Source organism: Spermophilus citellus (assembly GCF_964194105.1).
Source record: "Spermophilus citellus genome assembly, chromosome: 4".
In the NCBI taxonomy this organism is placed as follows: Eukaryota; Metazoa; Chordata; class Mammalia; order Rodentia; family Sciuridae; genus Spermophilus; species Spermophilus citellus.
In genome coordinates, this window is record NC_138185.1 from 162,461,472 (window position 1) to 162,476,264 (window position 14,793).

A 14,793-nucleotide genomic window follows, 5' to 3' on the forward strand; every position below is an offset into this window, starting at 1 on the left:
CTACAACCCAGCCCCTAACAAAATATTGTGGCATATTTTTAGTAAAGATAGTTCTTGAGTAATTTACATTTTCCTAACAGTATGGTAATTATTTTCTAAGTGAATTTCACTTTGGACCACTGAACAATTCCCTCTTCATAATCAGCTTCTGGTTCTATAAACTGATTGTGAAGATAGAAATTAAGACTTCATGGAAATGAAGGGAGACCCTCATTGCTATACAAAATTACATATAAGAGGTTGTGAGGGGAATGGGAAAATAAACAAGGAGAGAAATGAATTACAGTAGATGGAGTAGAGAGAGAAGATGTGAGGGAAGGGGAGGGGGGATAGTAGGGGATAGGAAAGGTAGCAGAATACAACAGTTACTAATAGGGCATTATGTAAAATTGTGGATGTGTAACCGACGTGATTCTGCAATCTGCATTTGGGGTAAAATTGGGGGTTCATAACCCACTTCAATCTAATGTATGAAATATGATATGTCAAGAGCTTTGTAATGTTGTGAACAACCAATAAAAAAAAAAAGAAAAAAAAAAGAAATGAAGACTTCATCTCTGAAAACTAAAGTGTTTCAAGACTGTATAATACCTAATCCTAGGGAAATAAGTTTTAGAAAAAAATGAGTGTTTTAAGTGCAAGATGAAGTTATTTAAAGAGTAAACATAAAAATGAATCAAGGTAACTAAATTTAACTTAAGATACTACAAACACATTTTTGTTCATGTCTCAATCTGGAATAAGATCAATGTTAAACACATGGGCTCATAATATTTCCTCAATTCACTAATTCCTAATCTGTGTTAAAAAGTAAAAATTCTTTTTGATTAGGTGTATTTATCCCCACTCCTCTTTCTTATCCATGCTTATTATCTTATCTAATTTGTTTACCTAGATACAACTCGGAGTAGGAGAGACCATGAAGTGGCCGGTAGAGATTACCACTTTGTTTCCCGACAAGCCTTTGAGGCAGATATAGCAGCTGGAAAGTTCATTGAGCACGGTGAATTTGAAAAAAATTTGTATGGAACCAGCATAGATTCTGTACGGCAAGTGATCAACTCTGGAAAAATATGTCTTCTAAGTCTTCGTACACAGGTGAGGCAAGAATTGTGCCTTAGGATGTTGAACTTGGCATGTTTTGCAAAGTAATCCAGTAAGAACTCTGTTTTGGTCCAAGAATGACAAAGCCTAATTAAATTCTCATTGTTTTTCTAACAATTTGCTATGTAAAATCAAATAGGTTCACTTTACATATGTTTATGTTTTTGGAAACTTAAAATATAGTAACATCTGGTAATACTTTGAATGTTTTAGAGATTATAAAATAATTTCATTTTTCTATTCAGATTTGACAACAGGTAGAAAATTTAAAGGCCATTGTTCAAGTAATAACAAGTGTCACAATGAATTGTTTTATGTAAATAATGAAACTTCAGTCAGTGTCTGTTATCTGGCAGACTAAGCAAAAATTTAAAATTATCAGTGATTCTTAGATTTCTTTTTTTTTTTTCTTAGATTTCTATTTTTAAAATTTTTAGAAATTTGGGGTTTTAAAGATTATGTCTGCTATGGAAATTTTTTAACTTTTTCTAGACTATTCAGCGTCAGCATAGTTTCTTTAATGTGATTGAATCTGTTGCTCATGTCAACTCAGGCCACACAGTGGTTTGTTTTCTTTTTTATTTTATTTGTTCTTTTTAGTTTTACATGACAATAGAATGTACTTTGGCATATTATATTTACACGAAGTATAACTTATTCTAATTAGGATCCTATTCTTATGGTAATGCAGAGTTATCCTTGTCATGTATTCAAATACAAGGCTAGGAAAGTTATGTCCGATTCATTCTACTATACTTCCTGTCCCGCCCCTTTCCCTTCATTTCCTTTGTCTAACCCAGTGGTTAAACTTATTTCCTAATTGTTCTTATTTTAGATTGAGATATAAACAAAAATGTATTTGTAGTATCTTAAGTTAAATTTAGTTACCTTAATCCATTTTATGTTTACTCAGAATCACTTCATCTTGCACTTAAAACACTCATTCATCTTTTCCTAAAACTTATTTCCCTAAGATTAGGCACTACATAGTCTTTTTTTTTTCTTAATAAAGTTGGTGTTATTTTATTTGGACCTTTATTTTACTTATTTATATGTGGTGCTGAGAATTGAACTCAGTGTCTCACACACACTAGGCAAGCGCTCTACCACTGAGCCACAACCCCAAGCCCCATTTATTGATTCTTGATTGTACTTCTTGAGCTTTAGGAGTTCATTTGGAAAAGTAAGAGGCCCAGAATAGCCAGAGCCATTCTTAGTGAGAAGAGTGATGCAAGAGGCATCACAATACCCATATTACAGAGCCACAGTAACGAAAATGGCATGGTATTGGCACAGAAACAGAAATGAAGACCAATGGAACAGAATAGAAGGCACAGAGACATAAATACAGTTACCGTGTACTAGACAAAGGTGCCAGAAATATACATTGGAGAAAAGATAGCCTCTTCAACAAATGGTACTGGGATTTTTGGAAATTCATATGTAGTAGAATGAAATTGAAACCCTGCCTCTCACCCTGCATAAAACTCAACTCAAAGTGGATCAAAGACCTAAGCATTAGACCAGAGACCCTGTACTTATTAGGAGAAAAAGTAGGCCCAATCCTATATCATGTTTGTGCACTTTCTGAGGTAATATATCTGCCATTTTATGGGTGCCTGTGAAAGCAGAAAGAGTTGTCTGTCAACAAAACTGTCCTTTTGGCTCAGATACCCCTAAATCCAATCTCAGACACTGGCCTGATGCCACATGTTCAAATAAGGGAAACCAGACCCATCTAGAGAGGCTAACAGCCCCTCCTTGAGGGGCATTCAGCAAGCACACATTAAAAAGGAAGCATTACAAGACAGTTAAAGAAAAACACGACCTTGAGAGGGAGCCATTACAAAGGGTAAAGACCTCACTAAAATCAAAGTTTCGCATATGCTTCATCTAAAATATTAAATAAAAATATTGCATCTAAAACATTTTTTTTTAAAGTAAAAACTTAAGATGTACTTGTGGGCCATAGGTTTTCCACTTGCCCCTTAGTGCTTTGGGGCTCAAGTGGTAGAGGGGTGGATGCACTGCTGTGCCCAACCACCTGCTCCAGAACCCAACTGGACAAGAGGCTGCATTTATGGCTCACTCCCTTCATGGCTCTGGTCACTGTTGTCCATTGAGGTGGCTGGGGACAACGACATCCCTTTCTTTGGGCATCCCTGAACATGATGTAAGAGTGCTTAAGATAATGGAGAAGACACAGGCCAAGACTTCTGTCTCCCTTACAATATCCCAGAATTCTTGGCTGAAAGCATCTTTTCTAGAGTCTGGCCTCCCACCACACCCACTGGGAACACTGGGTGTCCTCTGTCAGCAGGAAGGGACTGGTTGTGGCACATGGATGGCTCCTCTCCACAGGCCTGGTTAGAATAGTGGGGTGAAGAGGAACTGCTCCTCTCCTAGCCCATAGATTGGTTGGCTTTGGCTGTACTTGGCCTCTTTGATTGTACAGCTCCTGGGCACCCCATGGCTGAGTAGCCCTTGAGGTCCTTATGTGTGAGGTTGGGCCCCAGCATGATCTTAGGACAGCCTGGCTAGCTCTGCAACCAGAGCAAGCCCACATCAGTGATGGTCTGGATTTCCATCACAGCCTCTAGCATTGTCATGCCCATGACCAGGAGGCTGACCAGTAAGAGCCACAGCTCCAAGGGTGCTGCTGTCAGTTGGCACTGCTGCATGCCTGGGTGAAGGGCACATCCTCTGGCGCTGCATGCTTGGATGCAGGAGGTGAGGGAGGCTTGCAGTAGATCCAGTCAAACATGCCCAGCTTGCACACCAGCTGGATGCCCTCCTTTCAGGTAGTCCAGGGACAGAAGGGCAGCTTAGTGGCTGCAAAGTGCAGCAAGGGTTCCCAGCTGGCACCAGACCTTCAGCAGCCAGGTAAACAGCATCTTGCAGCTGCTTCACAGCGTCTTACAGTGGTAATTGAAGATGGTGTCACCCAGCAGTTCCAGCCCTCTGGAATTCAGGGACAGATCTGGGCCCCCGGGTTGTGCACCCACAGGATCCAGGTGATTATAAGCTCGTTGGGATTCTGTTTGAAGAACCAAGCAATGGCCAGGAGAATTATGTATATGTAGTGTTGGTATCCCCAGCACATCTGAGTGGGTGCCAGCATTCTCTAGCCATGGCCACAGCTGCCCCAAGTCAGGGAAGAGCAAGAGGGTGGGGTGGGGGGCACTGCTACAGGAGCAGGAGGGAAAGTGGGGGTGGAGGACAACAGGACACCTAGAGAATCCACCAGGATGGGTGGGTAGCCTCTCAGCTAGAAGATAATGAATCCTTCTACTCTACAGGGCATCCTAAAGTCATAAAGAGATGTACATGGAGGAGAATTGACTCTAAAATGGCTATCCTAAAATAGTAATTAGATTTTCTTTGTTCTTTAGCGTACAAAGGCACTAGGCAGTACTATTTCAATTATGAACATTTGATTTAAGAGAAGTATAAATTTTTTTTACTAAAGTCCTTCAGAATTCTTTGTATTATTTGGGCTAACAGGTTTTACCAAGGAACTCAGAACAGTTAAGCCTATTATCTTAATGTGTCTATCATCTCCATTTTTGTAGAATTCTTCAGTGGAGAATACACAGTGATGCAGTGGTAAAAACAAAATGAAAATTTCCATTTAAACAGTCTGCTTTTTTCTTGGATATCTTTCCCAGAATTTTCTTTAACATATATATTTGAAATTTTCTCTCTAATATTATTTGTATTTAGTGCCTAGCACATAGAAAAGCAATTGCCTTGAATCTAATTCCTCCAAAATGGATTTTTAATTTGGTTATTATAATTTCTAGGCAGTCTTAGCAGGATATTTTAGCATCACATGGTTGTGCCCTTCAGTGTCATTAAATTATATTTCATTACAAAAAAGAGCAAGCTAACAATATATAAGAATTTATAGTCATGTAGTATATTCATAATAATCTTAAAATACTGTGAATTTGGGGGTTGGGGTTGTGGCTCGCCTAGCATGCACAAGGCACTGGGTTTGATCCTCAGCACCATATAAATGTAAAATAAAGGTATTGTGTCCACCTAAAGCTTAAGAGTAAATATTTTTTAAAAATACTGTGAATTGTTTGTTATGAGGATGTTTCAAAATACTTATCAGCAGTGTTTTTTTAAATGACATTATTATGTTCCAAGTATATTATCAAGAAATAGTTCAATGATGAAAATAATTTTAAAAATCCATATATCTTTTCTTTGCAGTCTTTGAAGACCCTCCGGAATTCAGATTTGAAACCATATATTATCTTCATTGCACCTCCTTCACAAGAAAGACTTCGGGCATTATTGGCCAAAGAGGGCAAGAATCCAAAGGTAAAATTGTACTATTGTACTGTTTCATGGAAGATAAAGACAAAATAATCCTGATCTAACCTATTACAGTGCTTAAAAGCTATATGAGCTTCAGGTTTCAAACCATATATTATCTTCATTGCACCTCCTTCACAAGAAAGACTTCGGGCATTATTGGCCAAAGAGGGCAAGAATCCAAAGGTAAAATTGTACTATTGTACTGTTTCATGGAAGATAAAGACAAAATAATCCTGATCTAAACTATTACAGTGCTTAAAAGCTATATGAGCTTCAGGTTTCAAACTGATTATTTGTTCAAGGTTATCTCTTGCCCCAAAATTGCCATAGTTGCCACTGGTTAGACCATGGCAGCTGTCCAAATCAGAGGAAGCTATTGTTATTCCCAGACATTTCCTATTGTTAACTCCAAATGCATCATAACTTCTGGGGTTCTTTTAAAGCTTCTTTAATCTTCTTTGCATGAATCTGCGACATTTCCAAGAGGATTCTGTGGGCCACCGTCCACCCCCAAAACTCTTAGCAAATTCTTAGGGATCACTCATTTACTGACCCACATTTGTATGGTACCAGAATTAAGGCTCTTCTTGCTTTTTTTTTTCCCCCCCTCTAACTTTGTTCTGTTTTTATTTTCCTTTGGGTCTTCTTACATAATCTGGAACAGGAAAAATAATTTTTAAATTAATTTAGATCTGTGCTGGATATGGTGAGATAGTCCATGTTATACTAAATGTTATTAACAATTAAATGACTATTAATATACTGATACATCAATCAGAAGGTAATGATGTTATTTAAATATATAAAATAATTCTGTCAAGTGACTTGCTGTATGGCAAAGTAATAAATACTCTTCCCCTTTTTTTTTGTTACTAACTTCTTAAATATATCAATTTTAGACAGGGATCATGGGCTGAGGATATAGTTCTATGGTCCAGCATGCCTAGCACATGTGAGGCTCTGGATGATCCCTAGCACTGCAAAGAGAGAGGGATCACCACCATTGCCTCATTGCATTTGCTGTACCTCTAAACCTCCTTAAAGATAGACATCAAAAGTACTATAATACTTTTTTTTCTTTTGAATCTTGACCTTCTCCCATGACCACAAACCTTCCTGCCACAACCCCTAGATATCTTTTTCCATTCTACATCTATTTAACATTTCCTATTCAATCTGTATGTTGTATAGTATTTTTTAATGTCTTTAGCTATAGACATTAGGGACTTTTTTCCCATCAGGGTCTTTTCAATTATGTTGAGCATAATTCTGGTTGCTTTGTCTAAGCTAAGTAGGCTACCTGGTTAAAATAGAGCTTTACTCCTTTTTCATTTTTGCAGCATACTTGTAAATTCAGATAATTGGGGTCAGAATATCTGTTGTCTTCTGCACTTGGGACAGTACAAAAGAAATATGAGACATAGTTGTTGGTAATTCTAGAGGAGGAGGATCACAATATAATATAATAAGGGAAATTAGCTTAATACTATATAAAACTTAGTGTCCAAAAACTACTTAGGTAGACCAGAAACACTATGGTTGCTGAAGGAAATATGCACACTAAGGTACTGGGGTATAGCTCAGTGGTACAGTGCTTGCCTAACATGCACAATGCCCTGGGTTTAATCCCCAGCACCACCAAAAAAAAAAAAAAAAAAAAAAAAAGCACACTGAGGAATAGAGTGAATTCTCTTCTGCTCGTTCAGCCTAATTTTCTATTATTTTAATGCATAAACAAAGATTCAGCATTATACTATAGGCTTTACACTTCCAAAGCAAGTTAAGCAACTTTCTTCTGACAGTTTTCTCATGGATGTTTTGTCTTCTTTATATTGAATTCTGTGTTAAATTGAGCAAAATCTAGAAAGATGCATATTATAAATGTTTTTAAAGCAATAACTTAATACCAAAATATTTTACCAATATACAGTATACTTGATTTTCTAATTAGAACATCCTAATTCTTTTAACTTAAATTTTTTAATGTATACTTTACCTCAGTGCATATACATTTTAATTGTATGATTCATTTATTCAGTATGATTTAGCCAAATGTTTACCCATGTGTGACAATCAAGATTTAGAACATTTCTGTCAATCTAGGAAATTCTCTCATGCCCCTCTGAAGCTACTACTCATCCATTCCTTCCTGTGTAACCATTTATCTGCTTACCATTTATCTGTCACTATAGATTGATCTGTTCTAGAAGTTCATATAAATGGAGCCATACAGTATGTTTGTGTCTGACTTTTGATCAGCATAAGATTTCAGATTTATCCATGTTGCATCTAAAAATAGTTCATTCCTCCTTAAGGCTGAGTAATATACTGTGATATAAATACACCCAAATGTGTTTGTTCATTTTCCAGTTGAAAAACATTTGATTTGTTTCCAGTTTTGAGCTGGTATGACCAAAGCTTCTCCAAACATTCATGTACTCTTTTGGTGGGCATGTCTTTATTTCTCTTGAATCTAGAAGTAGAATTGCTGCATCATATGATAATATCTCCTACTTATGTTACTATCTCCTTTGCTATTTTAGCTGTATAAAAAAAATTGTACACTGCTACCACCAGTATATAATGGTTCCAGTCGATCCATATTCTTAGAAATGTTTATCATCTATATGTTTTATACATATATATTTGGTACTAAAGATTGAACCTAGGGGTACATAACCACCGAGCCACATCCCCAGCCCTTTTTATTTTTTATTTTGAGACAGTTGCTTAGGGCCTTATTAGTTGCTGAGGCTGGCCTTGAACTTGCAATCCTCCTGCCTCAGCCTCCTAGATTGCTGGGATTACAGGCATGCACCACAATTCCTGGCTATATGTAATTTTTTAAGCCATTCTAATAGATGTGAAATGTTATTATTAAAGTTTTCATTTGCATTTTCCTGATGATTTTTCATATAGCCATTTGTACATATTCTTTTGTGGAATGCCTCAAGCCTTCTCATTTTAAAAAAGTTTATTTCGTTTTCTGATAAGAATTTTTAATGTATTTTTCATGTAAGTCCCTTATTAGATGTATGTATTATAATTATTTTCTCCAGTCTTTGTATTTTTTTATACTTTTTGTAAAAAATATTTTTTAGTTGTAGAGGGACACAATATCTTGTACTTATTTTTATGTGGTGTTGAAGATCGAACCCAGTGCTTCACAGTGTGAGGCAAGTGCTCTACCACTGAGCTACAACCCCAGCCCTGTACCATTTTTTTTAAAGTATCCTTTGAAGATCAGAAATGTTAATAAAGTTCACTTTTCATTTTCCCAAGGTCAATTATTTTTGTGCATGTCTAAGATATTTACCTCTAAGATTGTAAAGATTTTATCCTACATTTTCTTCTTAAAGCTTCTTAAGTTTTACATTTAGGTCTGTAATGTACATTAAATTAATCTTAGTTTTAGTTTGAGGTGAGGGTGGAGGTTTTATTTTTAATTGTTCTGGCATCATTTGCTGAAAAGACTGTCCCTTCCTTGTGAGTTATGTTGGCACCTTTGTTGAAAATGAACTGACCAGATGCATTGGAATGATGGTTAAATGGGTCTGGACTCTATGTAGCATCATTTTAAGTCTTGAAAAACAGGCAGTAAAAAAGGAGTGAAGTACTGCTATATGCTGTCATGGGTGAACCTTAAAAACATACTAAGTGAAAGAATCTGGATGTAATAGACCACATGTTATATGATCCCATTTATATACGATGTCAGAAAAGGCAAATCTGGAATCCTAAAGTAGATCAGTGGCTGTTTAGTGGGGTTAGGGGGAAAAGGTGCTAATGGTTATGGGTTTTGGTTTGGGGGCTAGGGGCAGGTGATAAAAATGTTCTATAATTGATTGTGGTGTCAATCGCAGAACTCTGTGACCATACTAAAAACTATTGCCTGATACTTTAAATGGGTGAATTGTGTGGAATTGTCTGGTATATGCATAATAGCTCAAGAAGCTATTGCTGTACTATACTACCACCACCCTCAAATAAAAATCCTGACAGGTCTTTCTTGTAGAAAGTGAAATAATTATTTTAAAATTGATATAGAAAGTAAAGGGAATTACCGAAATACTTCAGAAAAACTGAGTTGGAGGGCTTTTGACTTTAATTGCACTTCCTTTAGTTTCTGAAGATGAAAGCTTAATATTGTTATCTTTTTTTTTTTTTTTTTTGGCAGTGCTGGAATTAAACCCAGTGCCTCATGCATGCCAGGCAAGCACTTTACCATTGAGCTGTGTCCCCATTTTATCATTTAATTTATATTTTCCCCATTTTTATCATTTTGTTAGAAATATTTTCTAATTTCCCTTGAAATTTTCTTTTTTAATCCATGGGTTTTTTAGAAGTATATTATTTAATTTTTGTTTGGGGATTTTAAAAAAATATCTTTGATTTATAACCATTGTAATCAGGGAATAGGCCCTGACAGATATCAGTCATTTGAAATTCACTGAGACTTATTTTATGGTCCCCCATCTTTTCTGTCTTAGTGAATGTTTCATGCACACCTATAAAAATGTGTATTCCTTAGTTGTTGATTAGATGGTGGTATCTGATGGTCTTTTTTATTCTACTTGTTACTGTCTCCTTTGCTGTTTCTGATAGTGCTTTGTTACTCAGGTGATGTGAAGTATTGAGTGAAAACAAATCTTTAATATAATGAAATTGCACTAACTAAAAAAATGATGCAAAATGTAACCACTTAATCCATTAACAAATTGTGCTTTGAATTCCTGAATCTGTTCTAGAATGGAAAGGGGTTAAGAGTAGTTAAGTGGCAATATGAAATTGTCAGTTTTGTCTACTTTTCAGTTCAGAACATTTTAAGCTAAAATATTTTATTTCCTCTTGGTCATGGATTGTAATTTCAACAAGAAATTCACACATAAAGTACTAAATAAGCCATTTTGGCATAGATGAAATAATTTCTTAAATTTGTTAAAAACTGATCTCAAGCTTTGAGTGGATGTAAGTTTTAGCAAAAATATTATATTGTATTTAGTTGCAATGGTGAAATAGAGTCCCTGCTAGGGAACAAAGGATTCTGTGTACCATATTCAGATGCATGGCATTCCAGAATGAAAATTAAAGAGCTATACAAAGAAGCTGCCTCAGGACAAGCTAGTTGTAATTTTAGTTTTCCTACTATTACAACTAGTTCGGTCGAATGACATAAGTTGTTTTGTGGGTTCAAATATAGTATTAACCCATTGTGTCCCATAGTCTTATATATAGGACACCTGTAAAAACTTTAAAAAAAAGTTTTTACCCAAGATATTTCTTTAGAAAAAAATAACCTGTTTTTCATTCCTTTTTCCCATAATGATTTCTACATAACTGTTTCAGATACACAAAGAGCAGGCATTTTTTAACAGAGTCAAGAGTAGAAGGATTTTGAATCCTTGCTCCAACTAGAAAAGTTGACTGTATGTTACAGAAAATATTTCTTTTAGGAAGAGGTTATGATGCCCTAAAATGTTAAAAAATGTTTCTAACATTTGGAGCTTGCTGCCTTATAGCAGAGTAAGACAGAAATATATGAAAACCTAAATGATGGTATAAAACAGGAAATACAATCCCAAATGATTCATAGTGTAAGTTCTGAAGGTGCCAGACAGAGCAGAGGAAACCATGGTGGGCCCCATTGAGAGGTTGGAAATGAAGTCTTGAGGTCAAGTGTTTGAGAAACAGTGAAAGCAATGTAAGGGCACATCTTGTTCTTGGGTCATCTGACTCATCCTGTATTTTTGGTAAGGATAAGGATGAACTCAGAGTTTTCTTTGTTGTTGTTTTGTTTTTTTTACCTCTCTTTGCAGCCTGAAGAGTTGAGAGAAATCATTGAAAAGACTAGAGAGATGGAGCAGAACAATGGCCACTACTTCGACACAGCAATTGTGAATTCAGATCTTGATAAAGCTTATCAGGAATTGCTGAGATTAATTAACAAACTTGATACAGAACCTCAGTGGGTGCCATCCACTTGGCTGAGATGAAGGAAACATTCTTTCTGTGGCATGATTGGACTTGATCTGGCAAAATGCCATAGGAAGATGGCCCCAATACTTCTGCAAGATTGAGAATAAAGATGGAAGACAGCAGGACAAACTGCAGACCTGCTCTTAGATTTTTTTAACTAGTGAGAAGTCCTCTAAGGCTATTTGTGCACAACATTCTTCATTCTCCATACATGGCTTTAGGGGCTCTTGGCTCATTTGGGGATTTAAATGAAAGCCTTCAACAGAGAGTTCCATTTTATCCTGGTAAAAACTTTTGTTTTCACCTAACTAAATCTTTTCTGCTTGCTTGATCATATTTCTATGAAAAACTTGTATGTATATACACAATATTCCATGTCTCAAATAGTTATAAATATTGCTGTTATTTAACTTAAATTACTTAATTGGGAGTATTTTGGGGTCTGTGCTTCTATGCACTGAGCAAAAGCAGTATTTGCTTAGGAGACGGATTTAGTAATCAGAAATACTTTCCTAAAGAAGAAAAATAAAAATGGTGCGTGCCACTTTGGTTTGGAGCTGCTTTGGGGGTTTTTATTCATTTATGTGTCTTTTAATTCTTAAAAAACAAAACAAAAACATTCCATTAGAAGCACCATTTTTTAAGCTCAAACTTTGTGAATAAGACTGCACACTCTAATGTAGTTAAAGGTATAAAAAACACGCTGATCTTTTTAAAGATATAATTTTCTGAATATTTTTGTTAAATTGTCACAAGTGATTTGATAGCTTTGCTTCCTTTCTCTGATATGAATAGTACAATAGGATGTATCAGTTATGCTTTTTATGAATGGCAAACATTCAAACTGTGTGACTGTTTTAAAAGTTTCTTCCTCGTGATGCAAATAGTTTTTTATATACATGGGAGGACATAGCACATTTGATTTTTTTGCAGTTTTACATATGAGCACAGTATTATTCTGACTGTGCTACGTTAACAAACTGGAATTCTGTTGAGGACTATAGCTGCTGTGACATATACTAATATTTAATAGATCAACAAATAGTCATTGATAACATTTGCTCAGCATTAGAATAAAATCACACACACACACACACACACACACACACACACACACACACACGGAATACCTTGACACTTGACTTTGAGATCAGAAGGAAAGGAAGACCTGAAAGTCATTTGAACATTTTAGGAAAATAACATTGGAAGGGAAAAGTTACTAAGCACATAGAAACAGGTGTTTATCCTAACAATGTCTGCCTCTTGACTCAATTGAACAGTTTGCTAAAGTGTAAAAGAAATTTTAAGCTAATGGGATTTTATACTGTCTCTGTAACTGTAGCTTTAAAATGCAGTGTTTGTTATTGTCATAGAAAGTTTAATTTGTAGTCTTTTCGTGCCTTTAAGGTAGTGAGTGTGATGTGTGACAAACAACCACAAATGTGAATGCCTTATTTTTGTTTTTATAACAACTTTAGCTACAGCATTTCCTGTTCCCAAAGCTAAACAAACACTGGAATGATATTGACTTGTCACTTAATTTAACACAAGCAACTGTTATTAATAAGTAGTTTGTCTCGGTGTCATGTATATATGTGATTTTTTCTCTTCTACATGGTTTTATTTGAACAAATGTAGACAGTTTATATGTTGCCTTTTTCTACTCAAATTTGCATGGCCTCTTCAGTTGGCTGGGGAGTGTGTCTTATCTGAAAATACTTTCAAGATAATATTCCTTGGGAAGAAGTAACATTCCTGGTTTGAGGAAAGGAATGCTATTCATACTGTCTCCTCAGGCCTAAAACACTCCAGCTGGTAGCAGGAAAATGCAAAGGACACACAATATTCTGCATTGAAAAACAAGGAATATACTTAGCACTTAATTTTTTTTTCAGTTTTCCAGTTTTCTTTCTCAGGTACAAAAGGTAGTCTGTGGTCAACAGTGGAGTTTTGTGAACTGCATATTGTAACTGACAGCTGTTTTCAACCTCAAGATTGAAAATTTTGACAGTCCATGTTAAGTTTGAGTAAGGTTTTAGGTAGTGTCAGTAAGAGGCTGTTGTGCCACTGCTGATCGTAGGGCCACACTAGGCTCCCACTCTATCAAGATGTGGCTTTCACAAACAGATCTATTCCAAGGAACCATGATGACGTCTAGACACTCTAAGGTATTAGATATTTCCAGGAAAAATGAAGTCCTATAATTCTCTTCTTCATCAGCAGAAGTAGGGGGATAGAAATGTTTGTCTTGAACTTTCCTGAGTCCTAGTGATACAGATGTGCTGATATTCAACACAGTCCTTCAACAATATGAAAACTGTTGTGCCGACTGCCTCAGCAGAACACGGAGAAAAGCCGTGCTATACATCTGGTTGTACAGCCATTTTAGCCAGTTCTATATCTTGTCCCTCTATGGTTCTGATTGGAAACTGCAGTCATGGAGGTTTTAACCACTTATAGAAATTATACCAATAGCTAATGAAATATGCCTGGGAAATCCAAACCAGGAAGTGTCTTCATTTATTAAATTTTCATTAAGTCAGAACAAGTGGAAGAATATTATCTAGACGAATCCAGATTTACTTTCTATGAAAATTAACGTCTGGATTTTTTTTCCCGTTTCTCCTGGCCTAAGGAATAAGTATTGATAAGGAATGAGTTGAATGTAATTTTATGAATGTGTGTGGAAAATATAAACCAGGGTTATAGCCTTAATGAAGGTAACCATTCTGACATCTGTTGTTAATCCCCTTTGTATTCTTGTATCTGCACTGTTATTTTGAGATGTTATACTGCACACTGTATGGAAAAATAAAGAGTAAAATTATATTTCAAATACAAAAAGCCACAGAGTACTTTGTTTTGCCATGTTTATATCCACTGCCATTCAAGGTTTCTACATATATAAAGACCAATTTCTTGTTGCGAGTGTTCGCCAAAAGTAATACCATTGGAACCTCTGGGTAGAACACAAATTACCTTTTAGGCTATTGCTTATTGTGGAATGTTGCAACAGAATGTCCTCTGTTGGTACAGTAAGAAGGTCCTGTTCCATCATAGTTCCCAAAAATGGATAACTTAAGGCTGTGAACTTGAAAAGTTTTCAGGGGAATGAGATATATAATACTTCTAGCAAATTTACCTTAAATTAAACAGGAATTAAGGAAGCCAAGGATAGCATGTAAATTGTTGGCAAACACATAACATACTTCATTTTCCCTTTTTCTACCAGACCATTCGGTATCTCCCAAAGGACATAAATCATATACCAGCAAAAAGTTTAATCCACATAAACACCTGCTACCCCATTCTATTTTTCAATTCCTATTCCTGATCTATCCCCTTCTCCTATGGATCAGATCACTCCAGTTCCATACAACAAAC

General features: G+C 35.8%; 1 protein-coding gene across 4 annotated transcripts in view; it reads left to right on the forward strand.

The window, feature by feature from the left end:
• Nucleotides 1–14,471, forward strand: part of PALS1 (protein associated with LIN7 1, MAGUK p55 family member) — a 96,634-nt gene extending 82,163 nt beyond the window's left edge. For 3 of the 4 annotated variants that reach the window (XR_014021593.1, XR_014021594.1, XR_014021595.1), the window contains exons 13-15: nucleotides 896–1,098; nucleotides 5,326–5,616; nucleotides 11,250–11,387. Coding sequence is in view for 1 of the 4 variants with exons in the window: in XM_081291017.1 (XP_081147143.1) it covers nucleotides 896–1,098; nucleotides 5,326–5,436; nucleotides 11,250–11,426 (491 nt within the window). In the remaining 3 variants the exon portion in view is untranslated. Of the gene's footprint in view, nucleotides 1–895; nucleotides 1,099–5,325; nucleotides 5,617–11,249 lie in introns of all 4 variants that reach the window. The other variant, XM_081291017.1, reaches the window with a different exon arrangement.
• The last annotated feature ends 322 nt before the right edge of the window (nucleotides 14,472–14,793 follow it).